The sequence below is a fragment of the Ranitomeya imitator genome, chromosome 5 (assembly GCF_032444005.1).
Source record: "Ranitomeya imitator isolate aRanImi1 chromosome 5, aRanImi1.pri, whole genome shotgun sequence".
Taxonomy (NCBI): Eukaryota; Metazoa; Chordata; class Amphibia; order Anura; family Dendrobatidae; genus Ranitomeya; species Ranitomeya imitator.
Window position 1 is genome coordinate 351,424,937 of NC_091286.1, and position 24,672 is coordinate 351,449,608.

The following is a 24,672-nucleotide window of genomic DNA, read 5'->3' on the forward strand; positions in this document are numbered from 1 at the left end:
TAACTGTGCCCCTGCTGTGTACTGTGCAATGGCTGTGCCTGACCGTACAGGGACATGGTCTGATCATACCACATCTCCTGGAGTGAAGGAGAGTATACAGGCAGGACAGCAGGGGATTGCTGCTACTGGTTTCTGGAAGGAAAAATATTTTGTTACCTGATTTTAAAGGGAACCTGTCACCAGAAAAAAACGCTATTAAACTGCTCTCCTCTGACTGACAGTGGATCTGCTTTGGGGCCAGCTGTCAGTGCTGAGGGCTCGGTTACAGCCGCTACTCTGTATACTCAGTGAAACCCGAATGCTGCTCGGGGGAATAAAGTTCATTTTCTCCCAACAGCGTTCGGCTAAGTGCGGGCGCTGGGCAGGTTCGTAACCTGCAGATGAACCCCATATTGCAGGTTAATAGTGTTTTTTTTTATTCTGGTGACAGGTTTCCTTTAAAAATGTGTTTTTACCTCACAGAACCAGCTGTGATCCCATGCTGTAATGTCTGTATACTCTTTTGCTTCGTCCCCTGCCCAGGAGCTGTGGTTTGTAGGGGGATCACTGTACATGTCCATTGGCATAAAACCATGCTGTGTGGTCTATTCAGAGAATGAATAATAAGGTACTGCTTTTTGTGGAGTTTTTAAATCTTTTTACTCTTCTAGCCCTCGACCTGCCAAGTACACAGAGCGACCTCGTCCGGGAGTACAGATGATTTGTTCCTCGTTTAGCTCTGGTAAAAACCCCCTCAATGCTTTATTTCAATGTGTCTTTATAGTTGCAATTACTTCTGTTTAATAAACTGAAATCATCTACTTTCTGGTTTGCTACGGATCATGAACATTCTTTCATGTTATAAGTGCACAATTGTTACTGGTCCGCTCGCCGCACTGTCAGACTAAAAGGAAGCCGTAAAGTACGGTAATTAATTCTGCGATTAATGGGCTTTACAGAGAAAACTGCTTGATTGACAGGTCTCTCCAGACTCCTTGGTGTCTTCTGCCATACATTTATCCTAACAGGTTTTAAAGAAACAACCTGGGTTACACTTTTGGTATACATAATAGTTTTGCCTGCATTACTCCTTTTAACTTTTACCTTTTGTCCTGTAATATTTTTTTCTGAACTTCTTACACCTCCCTGACAGTGGCAACATACTACCTCCTATTACAGCCACCACACAAAGCACTTTAACGCTTGCCTTGTCCAGCGCTTGTGCAGTCTGCCACACCTCTCTAAGGCTACGTTCACATTTGCGTTGTGCGGTGCTGCGTCGGCGACGCAACGCATGCAAAAACGCATGCAAAACGCAGCTTTTTGTGACACATGCGTTCATTTTTTCAAGATTTTTGGCGCAGAAAAAACGGCATCATGCATCGTTTTCTGTTGCGCCAAAAAAAGCATGTGTCACAAAACGCAAGACAACGCATGTCCATTCGCCCCCCCATGTTAAATATAGGGGGCGCATGCGTCGCCGTGGCTGCACCCGACGCAGCCCCGCACAACGCTAATGTGAACGTAGCCTAAGAAGGTGCTGCAAGTTTTGCACCCATGTGAGACACTTCAAGATAATATGCAATATATGCCCTACAGTAGTCCAGCAAGTGTAACCTGCACCTATGGGAATATTAGGGGTCCCCTTTTCACTCAGCTATTACAGCTATACTTGTGATAGGGGAAGGCCATTCGTGAATGTGGCTTTCCTCGTTGTAAACTTGAAGGGTTGAAGGTTATTGACGGTTGAATGCAATTTTGTGTGATAATCCACACTGCTTGGTTATTTTTGTTTTGTTTTGTTTCAAAAGTGGAAAGTACCAACATTATTTTGTTTTGTTGTTCTGTGTGTCATGAAATTAAAGGGGCATTCCTATCTCCAAGATCCTATCCCAATATTTAATAGGTATAATTATTAATTTCTCCTTCGCCACATTGGGGGACACAGCACCATGGGCGTTATGCTGCTGTCACTGGGAGGCTGACACTAAGCTGAGACAAAAAAAAAGTTTAGCTCCTCCCCTGCAGTATACACCCTCTTGATGGCTTCCAGAGACCCAGTTCAAACTTAGTGTCTGTAGGAGGCACACTAGATTTTATTCTCTCCCCCCCCCCTTTTTTTTAATCGGACAAAGGGGCGACGGAACCTTTCAAGGCTCCGTTCTCCCCGACCCAACAACAGGCTAGCACGGGAGTTTACCTCTCCGTATCCTCTCCTGCGACGTGGGATGCCACTGCCTGAGCTGATTTTTGGGGGCGACGGGCCCTTTCTAGGGACCGATCTCTTCCCCCCCCCCCTCCTTACAGACGAGCACATGGAGTGTTCTCCACATATCCTCTTCTGCAGCCATGTCTTTTTTGCCGGACATCTGCCCTGCCCACCAGATTTTCCCTCGGCTGTTCAGAGGCACTCTGCATTGTGGCGTCCGTGCAGCCCCCACTGCATCACCACTGAGAAAGCGGATGATGGAAGGAGGCGGACGGTTCCTCTCCACCCCCCTCTCATGGGGATGGTGGATAGAGGCTTCCCCAACCCTGCACCGTCCTGCTCACCCCGGGCACAGCTCACCAAGAAGCTTCCTGCAGATCCCCTTCGGGGTAAGTGCCACAGGGGGGGCGTCGGTTGTTCTGTGGTTCAGGAGGGCTCCCTCTTAGCAGCGGCGCGCTTTTCCAGGGTCCCCATAGTTTCTGGCGCTCAGCGGCTGAACGCCGGGCCGAAGCCGCAAATTTAGCCCCCGGCTTCGGCCTAGCACAGGCCGCATCCCTACAGGCTCCGCCCACCTTTCGCGTCATTTTGCGGCTCCGCCCCCGGTCCTGGCGCTTTTTGCTCTCTGCGAGATTACCCTCCCAACTCCCGGCGGCCATCTTTCTTCTCTGCACGCCGCAGCTCCAGCTCTTCCAGCTGCAGCTCCAGCTCTTCCAGCCGCAGCTCCATCCCTCCACGTGCAGCGCTCTGAACGCCGGCTGTCGTCCCTGCAGCACCGACGCCGCCTCTCTCTCTGCGGGACACAGGACCACGGGTAAGGAGACCACGTCGGGTTCTCTCTTGCAGCGTCGCCCTCGCTTCCATAGTTTATAGACCCTGAGGTCTATGTTACATTAGGGTACACCATGTCCCAGTCAAAGACCAAAAAGTCCTCAAAGGTGCATACTACCTTTTTTTCTGCATGTACCACCTGCCAGGCTCCACTTCCTCGGCCTCAGAGTTCCCCCCTCTGCTCAGCCTGCGATGCCTCAAGTGCCCAGGAGGCCTCCACCGCCGCTGACCCCAGTGTATCTAGCCCCCCTAAGTGGGTAGCATCACTGTCACAGTCTGTGGATTCTTTAGCCAAAGCTATTATATCCCTTCAGGACCCCTCTGGGGAGCGGGGCAATCCTTTTCATGGGTTAAGAGATCCCTCCGTAACAGGGGAATCGTCGGCCAGCAGGGGCCGCTCTCTCTGGAAAGAGGCACGGTCATCCAGAAAACGGATCCGCACCACCTCCCCTGAGCACTCACCACGCCAGTCAGCCTCTGGTAGCTCCACCTCTCGCTCACCCTCTTTAGGGGCTCGTAGCGATCACGACTCTGAATATGAGTCTGATGTATCCTTAGACCCGGATGCTCCGGAGTTTAGATCTACAGTTGACTCCCTCATTGAGGCAGTCAATCACGCACTTAAAGTGGACGATGACCCTAATTCTGCTCCGGACCATTCAGTCTCCTTTACTAGAACCAAGCGTCCCCATAAGACGTTCGCCTCTCACCCAGATTTCCTGGATATAGTCAGGCGACACAGGAAGCGTCCGGATAAGCGTTTCACTGGCAAAAAGGCCCTGGAATCGAAGTATCCCTTTTCCGCAGATCTCGTTAAAGACTGGACGGAATCCCCACTAGTAGATCCTCCGGTTTCGCGCCTAGCTTCCAAAACTCTTATCCGTTTCGGATGGTGCTTCAATTAAGAACCCCACAGAACGCCAGCTAGACTAGCTCGCTCAGTGTACGAAGCCTCAGGTTCCTCCCTATCTCCCTCCTTCGCCGCGGCTTGGGTTGCCAAGGCAATGGTTTCCTGGGCAGATGCCCTAGCAAAATCCGTTCAGGAACAGGATCTCCCGTCTGAGGTGGCGGACCTTGCCAAACAGATTGCCATGGCTGGAGATTACGTGATGTACGCATCTCTCGATGCAGCGGACTGTGCAGCAACTGCGGCTTCGAACGCCATCACCATCAGAAGAGCTATCTGGCTCAGAGAGTGGCGCGCAGATTCCTCCTCAAAAAAGTCTCTGATTTCCCTTCCTTTTCAGAGCGGGTGTCTTTTTGGAGAAAAGCTAGACCAGCTTATTTCCGATGCTACAGGAGAAAAAAGCAAATTCCTCCCCCAACATAGGCCCAAAGCTGCTTTTCCGCGCAATCAATATTTCCGCTTTCGGCCCTTTCGAGCAGTCCATCCTGGTCCAATCCTGCCGCCTCATCCAGATCAGACCGATCCGCTCGCTCAGACAGAGACTCTCGACCCTCTTTCAGGCCGAATCAGTCATGGCGAGGAAAGCCTAGGCAACCCAGAACCAGAGGGTCCAGGCCTGCCAGATTCCCTTCGCAATGACTCGGGAACTATTCCAGTCGACACCTCCAAAGTAGGCGGACGTCTGCTTCTTTTTAAGCAAGCCTGGCTCCTCGACGAATGGGTCAGGGATCTGGTGTCGTCTGGCTACAAAATAGAGTTCTCTGCCTCCCCTCCAGCACGTTTTTTTCCCCCTCTCGTCTCCCGAGTTCGGGGGCTCAGTCTCACGCCCTTCATTGCACCATTCATTCCCTCTGCCAAAGCGGGGTCATTGTTCCGGTTCCGGAACACGTGAGGTTCAGAGGATTTTACTCAAACCTCTTCGTCGTGCCAAAAAAGGATGGGAACGTGCGCCCCATTTTGGACCTGAAGCTCCTAAACAAGTGCGTAAAGGTACGGCATTTCAGGATGGAATCTCTCCGGTCGGTCATCTCCTCGATGGAGAACGGGGAATACCTGGCATCTATAGACATCAAAGATGCCCACCTTCATATCTCAATATTCCCGCCACATCAAAGGTTCCACCGTTTTGCCATCCTAGAGGACCATTTCCAATTCACGGCCTTACCCTTCGGTCTTGCCATGGCGCCCATGGTATTCACAAAAGTCATGGCGGCTGTCATGGCCATTCTTCACTCTCGAGGAGTGGTCGTGTTGCTTTACTTAGACGACCTCCTCATAAAAGGTCCATCTTATCAGGCCTGCGAAGCAAGCGTCGCATTACCTTGGATTCTCTTTCGTGCCTGGGCTGGTTGATCAACTCGGACAAGTCCTCCCCCGTTCCTTCCCGATGGATCTCTTTCCTAGGAATGATCCTGGACACCTCAAGGGGACTGGTCTTGCTTCCTCGGTCCAAGGCCCAAGAGCTTCAGCAAGGAGCTCGGATGCTCTGCCATCCTCGCCCGCGACCCATTCGGTTTGCCATGAAGATCATGGGCAAAATGGTAGCCGCAATAGAAGCAGTCCCCTTCGCTCAACTCCATCTCCGCCCCTTACAACAGGCTCTGCTGGACAACTGGGACAGGAGTCCCTTATCCCTTGATCGTCCATGCCCTCTGTCCCCGCGGATCAGGCAATCCCTCACATGGTGGACCCTTGGACCATCTCTTATCCAGGGGAAGTCTTTTCTCCCGATCCGCTGGCTAGTGGTAACTACCAACGCCAGTCTCCTCGGCTGGGGAGCAGTGTTTCTTCACCACTCTCCCAGGGGCGTTGGACAATTCGGGAGTCGATGCTCCCTATAAACATCCTGGAGATTCGTGCGATCAGACTCGCCCTGAGACGCCTTCACCCCCTGCTCGCGGGTCACCCAATTCGAGTCCAATCAGACAATGTCACAGTGGTGGCATATATAAACCATCAAGGGGGTACCCGCAGCAGGGCGGCGATGCAGGAAGTCTCCCACATTCTTCGTTGGGCCGAAGCCAACCACTCCACCATTTCCGCGGTGCACATTCCGGGCGTCGAAAACTGGGCGGCGGACTTTCTCAGCCATCAGGGCCTTGCCTCGGGGGAGTGGGAACTCCATCCAGAGGTTTTCCTGCAAATCTGCCTTCGCTGGGGGACCCCGGACGTGGATCTGATGGCGTCCAGATTGAACGCCAAGGTTCACAATTTCATAGCACGTTCTCTGGATCCCCAGGCTATCGGAGTGGACGCGCTGATATCCCAGTGGCATCAGTTCCAACTCCTGTACGTGTTCCCTCCGCTTCCCTTACTGCCGAAGGTGATCCGGAAAATCAAGACGGAGGGGGTTCCGGTCATTCTTGTCACCCCGGATTGGCCACGTCGCGCTTGGTACGCGGAGCTCGTTCAGCTCGTATCCGACGTCCCCTGGCGGTTACCAGACCGCCCAGATCTGCTTCGCCAAGGGCCGATCTGCCACCAGAGCTCAGGGGTCCTACGTTTAACGACGTGGCTGTTGAAACCTGGATTCTAGCTCGAGCTGGTTTCTCTCAGCAGGTCATTCCCACCATGATAAGCGCTCGCAAGGCGTCTTCCGCTTCCATCTATCACCGCACCTGGAAAACCTTCTTCTCGTGGTGCAGGCTTCGAGGTCGCCCTCCGCTCGTTTTCTCAATCCATTGCATTTTGGATTTCCTTCAGTCTGGCTTGGATTCCGGCTTGGCGCCGAGTTCCCTCAAGGGTCAGATCTCAGCGTTATCCGTGTTATTCCAACGTAGGATCGCTGCCAACCTACAAGTCAAGATCTTCATTCAGGGGGTCTCCCATGTGGTACCCCCTACAGAATGCCTTTAGAGACCTGGGATCTCAACTTGGTTCAGGGGGTTCTTCAGGAACCTCCGTTTGAGCCTCTTCAGGACATTCCGCTAACTGTCCTCTCCTGGAAGGTTGCCTTCCTTGTAGCTGTGACGTCTGACGGGTCTCAGAATTGGCCGCTTTATCCTGCCGGGCTCCTTTTCTTGCCTTCCACCAGGACAAGGTAGTCCTACGCCCATCTCCGGCCTTTCCCCCTAAGGTGGTCTCAACTTTTCACCTTAACGAGGACATCATTCTTCCCTCTTTCTGCCCGCAACCAAAACACAGGGTCGAAAAAGCCCTTCATACCCTGGAAGTGGTACGGGCCCTTAGGAGGTACATTTCCAGAACGGCTCATTTCCGAAAATCTGACTCCCTCTTCGTTCTCCCGGAGGGTCACAGAAAGGGTTTGGCTGCGTCTAAAGCCACGATCGCCATATGGATTCGGTCTGCTATCCAAGAATCCGATCGGTTCAGGGGTAGACCTATCCCGGCGGGGATTAGAGCACATTCCAATCGGTCGATGGGTGCTTCCTGGGCCATCCGGCACCAGGCAACGGCGGAGCAGGTTTGCAAGGCCGCAATGTGGTCCAGCCTGCATACTTTCACAAAGCACTACAATGTCCACATTCGTTCCTCTGCGGATGCGGCCCTTGGCAGACGTATTCTGCAAGCGGCCGTCGCGCATTTATAGTCAGATGGTACACGGAGTTATTTGGTTGTATTGTTCCCCTCTCAGGGACTGCTTTGGGACGTCCCATGGTCCTGTGTCCCCCAATGTGGCGAAGGAGAAATAGGGATTTTTGTGTGTACTCACCGTAAAATCCTTTTCTCCGAGCCACTCATTGGGGAACACAGCACCCACCCTGTTAGCCTGTTCGGCTCTTTACCTTTTTCGGTTTTTGACTTTCTTTGACATGTTATACTCTAATGTTACATGATATATTGATATTATTCTCCTACTGCTTTTGCACTGAACTGGGTCTCTGGAAGCCAGCAAGAGGGTGTATACTGCAAGGGAGGAGCTAACCTTTTTTTGTCTCAGCTTAGTGCCAGCCTCCTAGTGACAGCAGCATAGCACCCATGGCCCTGTGTCCCTCAATGAGTGGCTCGGAGAAAAGGATTTTACGGTAAGTACACACAAAAATCCCTATTTCTCCTTCGCCTCATTGGTGGACACAGACCGTGGGTGTATGCTGCTGCCACTAGGAGGCTGACACTAAGTGATACAAAGAAAGTTCGCTCCTCCTCTGCAGTGTACACCTTCTTGCTGGCTCTCAGCTAACCAGTTCTTGCTTAGTGTTCGTAGGAGGCACACGGACGGGTCTGCTATTCAGACCCAAAACTTTCTTATTTTATTTTTATCTTTTGCATTTTTTGATTTTTACCTTTTACAACGGCCGAAGGGGCGACAAATCCTTTCAAGGCTCCGATCTCCCCGAACCATCAACAGGCGAACACGGAGAGTGTTGCCTCTCCGTATCTTCTCCTGCGATGTGCCACGCCTGAGCTGATTCTTGGGTGCGACGGGTCCCTTCAAGGGCACCGATCTCCCTGCACCCTGAACGGACGAGCACATGGAGTGTCGCCTCCACGTACCCTCTTCACCAGCCAGGCCTAATGCTGGACATTCAGCCCTGTTCCCTTTGGATGTACAGAGGCCTACCTCATGGCGTCCGAGCAGCCCCCACTGCACCACCACTGTTGAAAGTGGATGGTACAAGGAGGCGGACGGTACCTCTCCACCTCGGTTTTCTCTGCACCGTCCAAACAGCAGCGACAGTAGAGGATCTCTTCTAACTTCCCTGACCTGCTGAACAAAGCTGCATACTCTGCCTTTCGGCAGATTCCTAGGTAAGTGCCGGGACTCTAGCGGCTGGAGGGCTCTGCGCAACCGCCGTTTCTACCCACTTTCATTTTTTGCAGCGACGGGTCGTTTTTCCCCCCCGCTTGGCACCGAAAATTTAGCCCCCAGCTTCAGGTTCATATAGGCAGCAACCTGGAGTCTCCACCCATGCTAGGTCACGCGTTATGGCTCTGCCCCCCCCTATTCAGGCGCTTCTCATTCAGGACGAGAACACAGCATGTTCTCGGCGGCCATATTCATCCTCCTGCCGCTTCTGGACACGAGCTGTGTACATCTGGAAGCGGCTGCTGCATCGGTCCCTGTAGTATTCAGCGCTGGATACAATGACTAATCCAACTCTGACGGGGGACTCAGGATTCGGGTAGGGAGACGCTGCTCCATCCCTCCCCGCACACTCCTTTCCCCACACACCTCATCCGGCAGCATACAGAGGGGGATAATGGATTGGAAAACTATTTCCAGTATTCCCTGGTCCTAACGCTAGTCTTGAAGGCACGCGACCAGCATAAACGCTATGCCCAGCATTCCCTGGTCCTAAAGCTAGTCTTAAAGGCTCTCTACCAGCAATCCCTGGTCTTAAGCACACATGACCAGCAATCCCTGGTCTTGAAGGTACATGACAAGCATTCCCTGGTCTTGAAAGTACTTGACCAGCATTCCCTGGTCTTGAAAGTACATGACCAGCACTCCCTGGTCTTGAAGGTACATGACCAGCACTCCCTGGTCTTGAAGGTACATGACCAGCACTCCCTGGTCTTGAAGGTACATGACCAGCACTCCCTGGTCTTGAAGGTACATGACCAGCACTCCCTGGTCTTGAAGGTACATGACCAGCACTCCCTGGTCTTGAAGGTACATGACCAGCACTCCCTGGTCTTGAAGGTACATGACCAGCACTCCCTGGTCTTGAAGGTACATGACCAGCACTCCCTGGTCTTGAAGGTACATGACCAGCACTCCCTGGTCTTGAAGGTACATGACCAGCACTCCCTGGTCTTGAAGGTACATGACCAGCACTCCCTGGTCTTGAAGGTACATGACCAGCACTCCCTGGTCTTGAAGGTACATGACCAGCACTCCCTGGTCTTGAAGGTACATGACCAGCACTCCCTGGTCTTGAAGGTACATGACCAGCACTCCCTGGTCTTGAAGGTACATGACCAGCACTCCCTGGTCTTGAAGGTACATGACCAGCACTCCCTGGTCTTGAAGGTACATGACCAGCACTCCCTGGTCTTGAAGGTACATGACCAGCACTCCCTGGTCTTGAAGGTACATGACCAGCACTCCCTGGTCTTGAAGGTAAATGAACAGCATTCCCTGGTCTTAAAGGTACATGACCAGCATACCCTGGTCTGAAAGGCACATAACCAGCCCAAAGCCGGTCACCTTTCCCAGAGTACCTAGTTCAAATGAGCGCAGGAGCCCTTCGCCGCCGATCCCAGTTTTTTCCCCGGAGTACCTAGTTCCTCTAAGTGGGCTTCGTCACTGCCGCAATCCATGGCTCCTCTGACCAAGAGATTGCATCCCTATTTGAACTCGCTGTGGTTCGGAATGATCGCAGGACCAATACAGATGGATCCTTTCCTACACGAGGGCCGTCGGCTAGCAAGGGCCACAAGTATTCTAGAAACGTACAGGCGTCTAGAAAACGGGAGCTTCATTTCTTGATCTCCCTCACCAATGATTTGCTGGAACTAGACTCCGCATCTGAATCTGAGGTGATCTTGGATCTGGACTCTCTAAAGCCTCAGCACAAGCTGGATTCGCCTATTTAGGCCACCAACCAATCTCTGTAAATTGACAAGGGCTACGGTTCTGCTCTAGATCACGCAGGCTTTTCTCCAAACGGAGATAAGACTCCTTGGTAGTGCATTTGCCATTTTCCTGGACAGCGAGCGTTCGGATAAGCGATTCACTGGCGAGCACCATGGTAGCGTAGTGGGAAAACACTGGTGTCTTTACAGCATGGGAATCCAGGGTTCCAGCCTCACCATAAGCAATCGCAAATGGTCTTGCTCTAGAAACAGAAGCCTCTTCAAGCATGGTATCCTTCTTTTCTGCAATATGCAAACACAGCAACACCAGATGCCATGCCTGGTTTAATTGTTTTTTAGGGCGACGGGTCCTTCAAAGGACACCGATCTCCTTACACCATCATCAAATGAGCACATGGAGTGTCACCTCCACGTATACTCTTCTACAGCTGGGCCTAATGCCAACCTGGTCCACCCAGGGAATTGATCTCCGTAGAGGTACAGATGCCCTCCTCTTGACGTCTGAGCAGTCCCCCTCTGCATCGCCACTATTTCACGGAGGAGGCGGACTTTACCCTTCCACCTCCCTGTTAAGAGGATGGTTGATTGAGGGTTCATCCTTTTATCTCTGCATGTTCAATGACAGCAGCAACTCAAGAGATGGTATTTTTCCTCACCTGCTGGACGCAGCCGCGCACTTTGCTACCTGGCAGCTTAACTCCTGTGGTATACCTACCAGTATCCCTGCCCGATGGATCATCTTTTAAACCTATCACAGATGGTCAGACAATCTGACTCGGTCCGTCTTGCGGCCTCGAGTTCAGCGCTCTTCTTTTCCTTAGCCCCACACGGGTTGCCAGAGCAATGGTCTCCTGGCCGGAGACCTTGGCTAATTTAATTCACAATAACAGAAAAAATTAGAGTAGTGTCCGCAACACATAGGAGTGTCCTATGTAAATGTGCTATAGACCTCTCCACATAGTGTTTGGTCTATGTAGCTTTTGTTACTGATGGTTCCAGTGTTGGTCTATATTTGTTTGATTCAGAACAGTTGTCTTTTTCCGGAGACAGTACAGCTGGCCAATCAAATCTCTTGAGCGGGAGACTTTGTGGTGCATGCCTCTCCGAATGCAGCTATTTGCACGGCGCTGACTGCACCGAATGCCATTTCATTCAGAAGGGCTTGATGGATCAGAGAACGGAAGCATACTCCGCGTAAAAAAAAAACCAAAACCCTCTGACATCACTCTCTTACAGAGTGGTTGCTTATTCGGTGAGAAGGTGGTGTTCCCCACGCAGAAACAAAGGATCGCAGGCTTCCTATAGATCCAACCAACAGTGGAAGGGTTGTCCAGGACAGTCTAGATCTAAGGGATCTTGGTTCCAAAAAAGGGGACCGAAAAGTAAGACCAATCCTGGACCTCTAACTTCGAACAAGCTTGATAAGGTCCTCCTCCTTTGGATGGAGTTCCTCCACTCGACCATCACTTCAATGGGAAAAGGTAGAGTTTTCTGACATCCATCGACATTCGGGATGCTTGCCTTCACAAGTCACGACCTTGCCCTTTGGCTTTGCTACCGCACCCAGAGTGTAAGCCATTATCATGGCGGCTCTCATGTCCCTCTGGCACTCTGGGTGTGTGGCCATCCTGCCCTATCTGATCGACTTCCTGCCGTTCTTCCAGGATTATATACCTTAAGATACCCTTCCTCACCTGGGCCGGCGGATAGGCTTAAACAGTTGTTCCTCATTTCCAGCCCAGCAGATATCCTTTTTAAGGATGATCCTGGCCACCTCCATAGGGTTGGTAATCCTCCCTTGAGATAAGACCGTGGTCCTTCAACAGGGAATCCCCGCTCTTGGTCACTCATCCCCTCATTGTGGGCCGGAATGGCCATCCGGCAATTTTGGCAAATGCCAGAACAGCCTGTCTGGTCGTGGGCTATCTTCTCTGCTACGTCATTAAAAGAAGCGAGTTCTTAGGAAGGCTGAATTTCACCCCCGGTCCGTATCTGCCCTCATTCCATCCATTCTGCTATGAGGATCCCTAGGAAGAATAATAGCAATGGAGGCAGTTCCCTTCGCTCCGCTTGTTTTCTGCAGGACAAACAGGTTTCCAGAGGGTAGTCTCTGAGCATCTTTCTCATCCGGGGGAGATCCTTTCTCCCGGTTCAATAGTTACTAGTGACTATGGAGCATCACCACACTGCTCAAGGCCTCTGGTTATCTCGGGAATCCAGTCTCCCGATCAGTTTTCTGGGGATCCCAACAGTACCTCTGCTCCTACAGCAGGCCCAATGCCTTCTGGCAGGTCTTCCCATCCAAATTCAGTTGGATATTGTCACGGCGGTGCCATACGTCTATCATATAGCAGGTACCCGCGGTCAGGCACCTTGACCTCACACTCTCTGGGCCGAGATCTATCATTCGGTGATCTCGGCAGTACTCATCCCAGGAGTAGAACTCTGGGCGGCAGTTTTCCTCAGCCGCAAGGGTCGCCTCATGTAAGTGGGAACTTCATCCGGAAGTCTTCCAACATTTGCCTTCACTGGAGCACTCCAGATGTAGATCGGATGGCGTCCAGATTGAACGCCAATGTACTCGAGTTCATGGTTCGGCCTCGAGATCCAAAAGCCATCGCAGTGCATGATCTGGTTCTTCTGTGATACCAGCTCCATCACGCCTCTTCCACTAGTTCCAAGGGTCTTCAGGAAGCAGGAAGGCCCGAGTGATCCTGGGAGATCCGCACTGTCCAAGTGCAAAATGTGTGGTCCAAATGTGTCCAAATGTTAGGTTCTTTTGTTTTGTGGAACTAGTACTTTTCCACCTTAGTGCAACAAAGCTGCAAGTAGGGACGTTCTCGCAGAGTTTTCGCATGTAGTTTCTCCCTATCGTATATCGTTACACTTTGGGTCTTTAATAGTTCTGGGAGTCTTACAGTAGACTCTTTCTGATCTGGATACACTTTACTATCCTGCGAGGTCCCCCCTCCTTTTTCTTTTTTCTCTGCGATCAGGTCATTGAGATGAGTCTTCGGAGCTGGCCGCTTTGTTCCTTCAGACCTTTTTCCTTCATGCCATAAAGGCAAGGTTGTCCTCAGGCCGTCCTCGTCTCTTGTTACCAAGGTGGTATCGTACTTCCACTGTTACGAGAGCATCGTTCTTCCCTTTTCTCTTTCGGCTCCAGTCCATAAAACTGAATGGGTTCCCCATACCCTGGACAATGTGAGAGCCTTGAGTATGTACGTGTTGAGGACGGCGTCCTTCCAGAGTATGGACACTTCATTTGGACTTCCTGACGTTTTCAGGAAGGGCTTAGCCGTTTCTTCAGCCATGTTAGCCTAGTGGATTCTTTACACATCCAGAAGTCCTTCCATGTTAGACGTCAGCCTATTTTCACTCCACTCGATCGATCAAGGTTTCTTGGGTTCTAGGCACCAGGTGTCAGCATTTCTGTCAGCTTTGCGGGTTCGTCCAGTCCGCATGCATCCTTGAAGCACTATAATTCCCAGACTTCCGCAGACGTGCGTCTGCAGGCCGCGGTGGCGCACTTGTAAGCGGTTACACAGGGCCTGATCTGATGTTGTCCCCACCCAGGGACTGCTTTGGGAAGTCCCACGGTCTGTGTCCCCCAATGAGGCGAAGGAGAAATACGGATTTGTGTGTACTCACCGTAAAATCCTTTTCTCCGAGCCATTCATTGGGGGACACAGCTCCCACCCTTTGTGCTTGTTTTATAATTTGACATGCTATACTGTCATATATAATTTGACATGCTATACTCTCATATGTTTTATTGATCTCCTACTGCTTTTGCACCGAATTGGTTAGCTGAGAGCCAGCAGGAGGGTGTATACTGCAGAGGAGGAGCTAACTTTCTTTGTGTCACTTAGTGTCAGCCTCCTAGTGGCAGCAGCATACACCCACGGTCTATGTCCCCCAATGAATGGCTCGGAGAAAAGGATTTTACTGTGAGTACACAAAAATCCCTATATTAGCAAAAAAAAAAACCCCAATTAGAAATGTAGTATATTTCTTCTGATCCACCACATCTTTCCTCATGTGCAGGGATTGCAAGACCTTGGGTATCTATGGTTACAACTACTAGCAACTAGCTGTCACTATATCGGTGGTTGTAACCCTGGATACCTAAGGTCCTGCAATACCTGCACATAAGGAAAAAGACATGCCAAATCAGAACAACTATACTACATTTCTAATTGGAGGTATTTGCTAATATTACACCTACTACATATTGGGATAGGATCTTGGAAATGGGAATACTCCTTTTTTAAGCTGTGTTCAAATAAATATTTTCAATCAAATTTAAGTTGTTTTTATTTTCCTTGTTTGTGTGTATTGCTTTTAGGTGGGATGTTTCTTGCAACTGGAAGCACAGACCACATCATTAGGGTTTACTACTTTGGCTCAGGTCAGCCAGAAAAGCTCTCTGAACTAGAGTTTCACACAGTGAGTATTTAGAGTTGGAGACCAAGAGGCTGAGCGTAATTAACCAAGAACGCTGTATACTCCATCTCCACAGCTGCCAGTGGTACAAGCGGAGTTATATTCACACTTGTATTATTTCTATATTTCTACATTACGCAACGGCAAAATCTCACAATTTAATGGAGCCAATAGGGTACAGCCCATTCCATTAAAGAAGCTTTCCCATGAAGAGTTATTTTCACTAAATCTGTGCATGTGTTGCTGCCTTCTCTGGAATTCAGTGCCGTTCTGCTACTCTTCTCGGGGACGTCACCGTACTCCAGACTCGCTGGGTCACCCTGTGTGATGCCTGGTCCTGAAGTCCTTTCTACAGTGTAGGCCTATGGAGTGTCAGAACGAGGCCCCATAATGCCATTTCTGTGAAGGAGGCTTCCGGCTCCCGCATAGTGAACTGGAAAGTCTGAAAAGTGGTGATTTAACTGAGAAGAGCAGAACAGTGCTAGATGAGGGAGAAGGTGGCGGTGGTAGATGAGTATATTTACACACTATACTACATGCACACTTATATATATATATATATATATATATATATATATATATATATATATATATATATATATATATATATATATATATATATATATATATATATTGTAATCTTCCAGTTAAAAAAAATCTTCCAACTAGTTAGACATACTTATTTCAGTGTTTAAATGTAGTTTTTACGCACTTGAATGTTTGTAACAAGAAGTTTGATATATTCAGGATTTGCAGATTCCCTTCACCCACCAGCCGCTAATTGACAGATTTCTCTCTATTAATGTGCATAGAATTATGACATAACATATCTGTCAATCAGCAGCTGTAGGATTGGGGTGATGACCTATCGTGAATATGTTGAAATATGTCCTGTACACCTTAAAATTTATGTTCGGCCATTGCTGATTCACGGCAGTGGGGGACCAGTTCCATAGGCAACAAGCCAAGCAATCAAATACAAAATTACTATTTGCGTACAGAAAGATTTTTTTCATAACAAGTGAATTGCAAAGTTGCCTGTGTTTTTTTTTTTTTTTTTTTGCTTTGTTTACAAGCGTCCAACAAGACAGCAGATTGTCCTTTGAAACTATTTTGTGCTTTTTGTTGGGGGAATCGAAAATTTATGAAATTTTGATTTGGTCAATTGCTTTTAGTAGGTAAAGTAAAGGAACTTAAAACCGTTTCCTTTAAGTAAATCTATTTAAATATCCACCTTTTTTCCCCCCCATTTTTTTTGTCTAGGATAAAGTAGACAGCATTCAGTTTTCAAACAACAGTAGTCGGTAAGTAATAGAAAAGATGCATCAGTTAGCAACCTTGTAGGATGCAAAATGTGAATGTTAACACCTTTCTGACATCTGACGTACTATCCCGGTGGGCCCGTATGCCCACCGACGGGATAGTACATCATATGCCGATCGCGGCAGGGTGTCAGCTGACTATCACAGCTGACATCCGACACTATGTGCCAGGAGCAGTCACGGACCGCTCCTGGCACATTAACCAACCCCGGGAACACTGCAATGAAACCTGCGTGCTTCCCTGAGACCCTCGGAGCAACGCGACCCTACTTCCTTCTCCCTGCAGGCCCCGGATCCAAAATGGGTTGGGGCTAAAGTTAGGGTTTGGATTACATTAACAGTTGGGATTAGGGTTTGGATTACATTTACGGTTGGGATTAGGGTTAGGGGTGTGTTTGGATTAGGGTTTCAGTTAGAATTGGGGGGTTTCCACTGTTTAGGCACATCAGGGGCTCTCTAAACACGACATGGCGTCCGATCTCAATTCCTGCCAATTCTGCGTTGAAAAAGTAAAACAGTGCTCCTTCCCCTACAAGCTCTCCCGTGCGCCCAAACAGGGGTTTACCCCAACATATGCAGTATCAGCGTACTCAGGACAAATAGGACAACAACTTTTGCGGTCCAATTTCTCCTGTTACCCTTGGTAAAATAAAACAAATTGGAGCTGAAATAAATTTTTTGTGAAGCCAAAAAAAAAAAAAAGTAGACATGTGGGAAATGTTATTTCTCTATCGCCTTTCATTGGGGGACACAGGAACCATGGGTGTATGCTGCTGCCACTAGGAGGCTGACACTATGCAAATAAAAAAGTTAGCTCCTCCTCTGCAGTGTACACCCTACCGACAGGAAGTAGGATATTCAGTTTAGCTTAGTGTCAGTAGGAGGTGGACACGGGTCTTTCATTAGACCCTTATCTACCTCAATGTGCGTCGCTTCTTTCAGGTTTTTTCCGGAGGGATACAGGGTGAGCAGTCACACCTGTAGTCCCACAATACGGACTATGAGTACGGCGTGTACTGCCACCCCGTATCCTCATAGATCCCTCTCCAGGACCAAGATCCTAGCACACAAGCGTGCTCAGAAGTCCGGTCCTGGCTCCGTCCCCCACCCACTCGCCCACCAGAGCCTGTCGGTTGGAGGAGACGAGGACGTCCATCAGCTCCTGGACGTCTCATTCCTCTTCAGGTTAGTACCGGCTTGGGAGGTTTGAGGTGAGTATTTTCCCCATCCCATCCCAGATCATTCAAGGGTAAGTATACAGATGAAGAAAGGTGACCCCCCCCTGTCTAGCAATCTAAGAGTGGGGCTCAGGGGTTGTTTTATGGGGAAGTCACTGTGTCCCACAGTTTGGGGTCCAGGGCTCTTACCTCACCCTGGATCTCTCTTCAGCTTCCCTTGTGCAGCACATGGGTCCACCAGAGAAGGGGTTCTTTGCGGCGGTAGCGCCGGGGCCTTGTAAGGTTTCCACGGCGTCTCTCCCCCACAGCTGTCACCAGGCTCTAATCCAGGCCCCGGCTTCGGTCGGGGCCTGGACCTTTTCCGCCGGCCACCGGGGGCTAATTTAGGCCCCGGCTTCTGTCGGGGCCTAGTGCGGCGTTACGGCTCCGCCCCCATCCTCTTTCCGGCGGGTCTTTCTCCCGCGTTTTTTCCCCCCTCTCCGGCGCTTTGGCCCAGCCACTCCTACTGGCCTAGGCACACACCGCGCCGCAGTGCCTCTAGCCCCTGCTCTCTCCGTCGGGTGGGCTAGCCTTGCGGGGCCTCCGCCGCGGCTTCCATTCCCGCCGGCCACCGGGAGCTAATTTAGGCCCCGGCTTCTGTCGGGGCCTAGTGCGGCGTTATGGCTCCGCCCCCGTCCTCTTTCCGGCGGGCTTTTCTCCCGCGTCTTCCTGTCTCTTCTCTCCGGCGCTTAGCTCCGCCCACTCCTCTTGGCCTCAGCACAGACTGCGGCCGGCGCCATCTTTGTACTCTCAAGCGTGCAGCTTCAGCGCCGGCTGCTTTCGGCGCTTCTTGGTTCGTGCTGCGGACTTCAGAGTGCGGGGCCTTACACCACTCCCGGCGTGTGGACCCAGCGGTGATTTCTTACAGGACCTGCCTTCCCTGCCGACCTCCTCCTATAGCCGAAGCTATCCACAGGACATCTTCCGTGAGTAGCTCTGCACTGCAGACCAATACCCTTCCTCTGCTTTAGTCAGACACCTTTTGTGCTCTCCTGTAAGGGCAGGTTCCCCTTAGGTCAGTCCTCTCCCACCTGTCAGGACTGCAGCGATCCCACATCGTTCTGGGCTCCCCCCCCCTCTGCCCCGAGAGAGTGAGGACTCTATCCCAGGGTGGGCCTCCTTCTCTGTCTCAATCTGTGGCGGATCTCACCAGGGTATCCCAGACCCCGGTGTCCGTTTTGGATAGATTGTCCTTGCTGACCTCCGCAATAGCCAGCGGGTCACAAGTAGCCCCGTCTGAGCCTACCAGGATAGGCCTTAAAGAGGTCCAGACCGGAGCGCCATTGCGACTCCTCTTCCCTTTCCATCTCGCTTAACGGCCCATTTCAGCGGTCAGTTTCTTCCCGATCCTCTCCCCCGAGTCAGGCGAGGCGTTTTCGGACTCACCTTCAGAGGGACGTTTTGGAGCTGCATTCTGACCAAATCGCTAACATGAGGGATATGGTTCAGAGCCTCATTGGAGCAATCAACCAGACCAGTGGCATCAAAGATCCCTCTACGGAACGCGCGGATCGGGCGGTTTCGTTTAGACGGTCGAAGCCACCTTCCAAGGTCTTCGCTTCTCACCCTGAATTCGAGGAGGTCCTGACGAGAGAAAGAGAGTCCGACCAGCCGCTTTCAGAGAGGAAAGCGCCTTGGCGTTTTTTATATCCCTTTTCTCTGGAGCTCACTGCTTATTGGACTCTGTCCTCCAACACGGTCCTCCCGCTATCTGGCGGAGCATCTCTGAAAGATCCTAACTATAGAGTCATAGAATCCTTTGCGAGCTCGGCTTTCGAATCGGCTGCGTCTATTTTTGCCCGGCCATTGCTTATACTTGGGTTTCAATATCCATATCCAAAGGTCACACAACTCCGTCGGAGCATTCTGGACGGGGCCCTCCTGGACAGCTGGCGGAGCTTGCCAACCAGTTTTCTCATGCGGGTGAATACTTGGTCTCCGCTTCCCTGGATGCCGCGTCTTTTGCGGCTCAGGTGTCCAGCAATGCCGTTGCCATCCGTCGGTCCGTTTGGCTCAAGGCCTGACAGGCGGATTTGCCTTCAAAAAGTCCCTTACCAGCCTGCCTTTTTCAGTGTTCACGTCGCTTTGGTTCTAAGTTGGGCCAAATCTTTAAGGACGCTACCGGGGGCACAAGTCTACACCTCGTCGCCCTCCTCCTAGACGGCAATTTCGGTCCTTTCGGCCTTTACGTCGCTTTGTGGCGTCAAACTCCTTTTCCCCGCAGCAACAGAGGCAGCAGGCACGTCAAGAGTAGAAGACTGTTTCCTTCAGACCCACGCCTTCCTGGCGCTCTCGCTACTCCCAGGTTAGATCCTCCAGGTCTAGGACTGGAGGATCCACCTCGGCATGACCCACAGCAAGACCCCAGCCCACTTCCCAGGATGGGCAGCTTTCCCTTCTTCAGGGATGTCTGGATCCCCACAGCAGAGGACGCATGGGTCAGGGAAGTTGTATCCTCGGGATACAAAATAGAGTTCGTTTCACAACCCAGGGATCGTTTCTTCGGATCCCGACCCCAAGAGTCCCCGTTCTAGTTCCGGGTTTCTTCGCAGCCACCGCTTCTCTCCTCAAAGCCGGAGTAATAGTTCCCATCCCAGAAAAAGAACGGTTCACTGGTTGCTATTCCAATCTTTTGTGGTACTGAAAGAAGAAGAAGAAAAGGAAAAAAAAAAAAAAAAAAAAAGCAATTTTCGTCCCATTCTGGATCTCAAATTGCTGAACTGGAGAGTTCGTCTGAGACTCTTAAGGATGGAATCCCATCGTTCAGTAATTGCTTCCATGCTCGAGAACTTTTGTGTTCCATAGAAATTCAGGACGCCTACCTTCATGTCTCGATTTTCCCGGGACATCACAGATTCCTGTGCTTTGCGGTGCTCCAGGACCATTTTCAGTTCTTCACCCTGCCGTTCGTTCTCGCAACCGCTTCCAGGGTTTGCACGAAGACCATGGCGGTGCTGATAGCCATCTTGATGGTCAGGGGCTTATTATTTTTTCCGTACCTCGGCGACATCCTCTTCTAGGCTCCGTCCCCCTTTTTCTCAGGCTCACTAGAGCCTGTCCATCGTCCTCTACACCCTAGTCTGCTTCGGGTGGCTTGTCAACAAGAAGAAATCATGTCTTGTTGCTTCCCAGCGCCTCGTTTTTCGGGGCATGCTCTTCGACACTCGTCATACCAAAGTCTTCCTTCCCGAGGACAAGAGATCCATCCTTCGTCGGGATGTACCCTTGCTTTAGGGTCCTCGGCTTCCCTTCTTCTGATCGGCCATGAAGTTTCTGGGGAGGATGGTAGTGACGTTCGAAGCAATCCCCTTTGCCCAATTTCACTCTCGACCTTCTTTAGCAGGCCATTCTGTCACAGTGGGACAGGGCTGTCTTGTCCCTGGATCGTCCTATCCGACTCTCTTCCTGAGTCAAGGGTCCCTCAACTGGTGGCTGACGGGCATGTCCTTCCTTCCAGTTCTTTGGCAGGTGGTGACGACGGACGCCAGCCTGCTTGGCTGGGGCGCTGTGTTTCGCCATCTGACTGTTTGGGGTCGTTGGTCGGCGCAGGAGTCTCTTCCTTTGATCAACGTCCTTGAGCTTCGGGCCATCTTTCTCTTCCCTCGTCTCTAGGGAAGGATTCTCAGGGGTCTACGATGCCATGGCGGTGGCATATGTCAACCATAAAGAGGGGACTCGGAGCTCCTTGGCCGAGGTATCCAAGATCCTCCTCTGGGCAGAGGCAACGGTTCTGGTGATATCCACGGTGCATATCCCCGGCATGGACAGTTGGGCCGACGACTTCCGCAGCCGCGAGGGTTTCGCGGCAGTGTAATGGTCCTTGCATCAGGAGGTCTTCCATCAGATTTGTCTTCGATGGGGGACTCCGGACGTGGACCTCTCTGCGTCCCGAAGGAACAGGAAGGTTCCTTTGGTTCGTCTCCAGATCTCGCGACCCTCCCGCGTGGGCGTCTACGCTTTGGCCTCCAGGGTCTGATCTGCCACCCGAATTATCGGTCGCTCAGTTTACGGCGTGGCTGTGGACTCCACAGTTCTAAGAGCGTCTGGCCTTTCGGCCCGGATGAGTCACACTACAATCCAGGCTAGGAAGCCTTCGTTGTCTTCCAGGTTCTACTATTGTACCTGGAAGACTTTCGTTCATGCGAGCCCAACCGCCTTTCACCTATGTCCTTTTCCCTGCCTTCCATTTGGTTTTCCTTCAGGCAGGACTGGATTCGGGCTTCACTCTCAATTCCTTAAAGGGCCAGGTTCCCACGCTCTTCTTCCCTTTTAGAAGACGTTATCTTCTCAGCCACAGGTTAAGACCTTCCTTCAAGGAGTAGCCCACGCTGTCCCTCCGTACAGGGCCTCTGTGGATTCATGGGATTTAAAGGTTGTGTTGGTTGTTCTTAGGGGTTTCCCCTTTGAGCCTCTCAGGGAGTTTTTCCCTGTCAGTTCTATCTCGGAAGGTGGCTTTTCTCAGGTCTATCGCTTCGATCCGCCGCGTTTTTGAGTTGGCGGCCATTTCTTGCCGACCTCCTTTCTTGATTTTCCTCAAGGACAAGGTGGTCCCAGGCCTCCGCCTTCCTTCCTTTCACGAGGTGGTTTTCATCTTTCCACCTCAACGAGGACATCGTTCTACCTTCCTTTGTCCAGCTCCGAATCATCCTCTGGAGCGATAGTGGAACAGGCTGGACCTCGTCAGGGCAGTGAGGTTCTCCCTGGCTAGCACGGCCGCTTTCCGAAAGATGTATTCTCTTTTCGCCATCCCTGATGGCGTCCGTAGAGGCCTGCCGGCTTCCAAGGCGACTATTGCTCGCTCGATTAGAACGGCAATTTTGGAAGCTTACCGGGTCAAGAACAGAGTGCCCCCTCCTGAGATAAAGGCTCACTCTACCCGGGCAGTCGGCGCTTCTAGTGCGGTACGTCACAGGGCTTTCGCCGACGGCTTTGCAAAGCGGCAACCTGGTCTTCCATCCACACGTTTCGCCGAACTACGGCAGACTCCAGCCTGGGCAGAAGGATCCTGCAGGCGGCAGTGGTGAGTCCTCGGACCTGATGGAAGTATGTTTTTCCCACCCCAGGGACTGCTTTGGGACGTCCCATGGTTCCTGTGTCCCCCAATGAAAGGCGATAGAGAAAACAGGATTTTTGGTTGCTTACCGTAAAATCTGTTTCTCGGAGCCTTCATTGGGGGACACAGCTCCCTCCCAAGTTGAACAGCTCTGTTTACTGTATACGTTTGAGTTATTTGAACACTCTTTGAGTGTTTGAAACTGTTAATCTATGGAGCGCCATGGAATTTGTTGGCGCTATGTAGATAAAGTTTATTATTATTATTATTATATTATTATTATTCTTTCTCTTTTGCACGTTACTTCTCCTACTGCTTTCTCACTAACTGAATATCCTACTTCCTGTCGGTAGGGTGTACACTGCAGAGGAGGAGCTAACTTTTTTATTTGCATAGTGTCAGCCTCCTAGTGGCAGCAGCATACACCCATGGTTCCTGTGTCCCCCAATGAAGGCTCCGAGAAACAGATTTTACGGTAAGCAACCAAAAATCCTGTTTTCTTAAGTATTTTTGTGTGACATACTCTGTGATTTACGGGAATAAAAATTCAAAGTTGGAAAATCGGGAAATTTTCAAAATTTTCGCCAAATTTCCGCTTTTTCCACAAATAAACGCAGGTAATATAAAAGAAATTTAACCACTATCATGAAGTACAATATGTTATGAGAAAAAAATTTCAGAATCATCAGGATCCGTTGAAGCGTTCCAGAGTTATAACCTCATAAAGGGACAGTGGTCAGAATTGTAAAAATTGGCCTGGTCATTAACGTGCAAACCACCCTTGGGGGGTAGAGGGGTTAATTGCTGTATCATATAGCAGAAATATTTGATGTGCACTCTGTAATTAGTAATTGCAGTATCCGTTATTAATCAGGAGTGATATCTCTTCTAATTTGCTTAGAATACAGGCTACAGTAGGTTATGTTCACATTTACGTTATAATTTATTTACAATCCAGTCCATAACACAGTGCCAGAAATATTGGTACAATGCTCATGATTTACTAGGGCTCCATTGCTTTTACTTGACCCCTCGGAGCTTTTTTCGGTTTTGCATTTTCGTTTTTTGCTCCCTTCCTTCCCAGAGCCATAACTTCTTTATTTTTCTCTCAATATGGCCATATGAGGGCTGCTTTTTTGCAGGACGAGTTGTACGTTGGAACGACTCCATTGGTTTTATCATGTCGTGTACTGGATAACAGGAAAAAAAAATTCCAAGTACGGTGAAATTGCAAAAAAAAAAGTGCACTCTCAAACTTAGGTTTTTTTTTTTTTTTCACTAAATGCTTAAACTGGCCTGCCATTATGATTCTCCAGGTCATTATGAGTTCATAGACACCAAACATGTCTAGGTTCTTTTTTATCTAAGTGGTGAAAAAAAAATCCAAACTTTCGTTAAAAGAAAAAAAAAAAATTGCGCCATTTTCTGATACCCGTAGCATCTCCATTTTTCGTGATCTGGGGTCGAGTGAGGTCTTATTTTTTGTGTGCCGTGTTGACGTTTTTAATGATACCACTTTTGTTACTCTACGGTCTTTTGATCGCCCGTTATTGCATTTTTATGCAATGTTGGCGTTTTGATTTTTTTTTATCGCTACGCCTTTTAGCGATCGGGTTAATTTTTTTTAATTGATCGGGCGATTCTGAACACGGCGATACCTAATATGTGTAGGTTTGATTTTTTTTTTTTAAATTTTTTTTTTTATTTTGAATGGGGCTAAAGGGGGGTGATTTAAACTTTTTTTTTTTAATTTTTTTAATTTAATTTCCCCCCCCCCACACATTTTTAACCCCTTTACCCCCAAGGGTGGTTTGCACGTTAATGACCGGGCCAATTTTTACAATTCTGACCACTGTCCCTTTATGAGGTTATAACTCTGGAACGCTTCAACGGATCCCAGTGATTCTGACATTGTTTTCTCGTGACATATTGTACTTCATGACATTTCTTTGATATTACCTGCGTTTATTTGTGAAAAAAAAACGGAAATTTGGCGAAAATTATGAAAATTTCGCAATTTTCCAAATTTGAATTTTTATGCAATTAAATCACAGAGATATGTCACACAAAATACTTAATAAGTAACATGTCTACTTTACATCAGCACAATTTTGGAACCAAAGTTTTTTTTTTTTATTAGGGAGTTATAAGGGTTAAAAGTTGACCAGCAATTTCTCATTTTTACAACACCATTTTTTTTTAGGGACCAC

General features: G+C 49.9%; 1 protein-coding gene across 2 annotated transcripts in view; it reads left to right on the forward strand.

Annotated features, from left to right (window-relative positions):
- PHIP (pleckstrin homology domain interacting protein) overlaps positions 1-24,672 on the forward strand; it is a 298,049-nt gene that overhangs the window by 92,662 nt on the left and 180,715 nt on the right. For both annotated transcript variants that reach the window (XM_069726464.1, XM_069726465.1), the window contains exons 10-12: positions 651-721; positions 14,773-14,873; positions 16,134-16,174. In XM_069726464.1, coding sequence (XP_069582565.1) covers positions 651-721; positions 14,773-14,873; positions 16,134-16,174 — 213 coding nt within the window. The remainder of the gene's footprint in view (positions 1-650; positions 722-14,772; positions 14,874-16,133; positions 16,175-24,672) is intronic.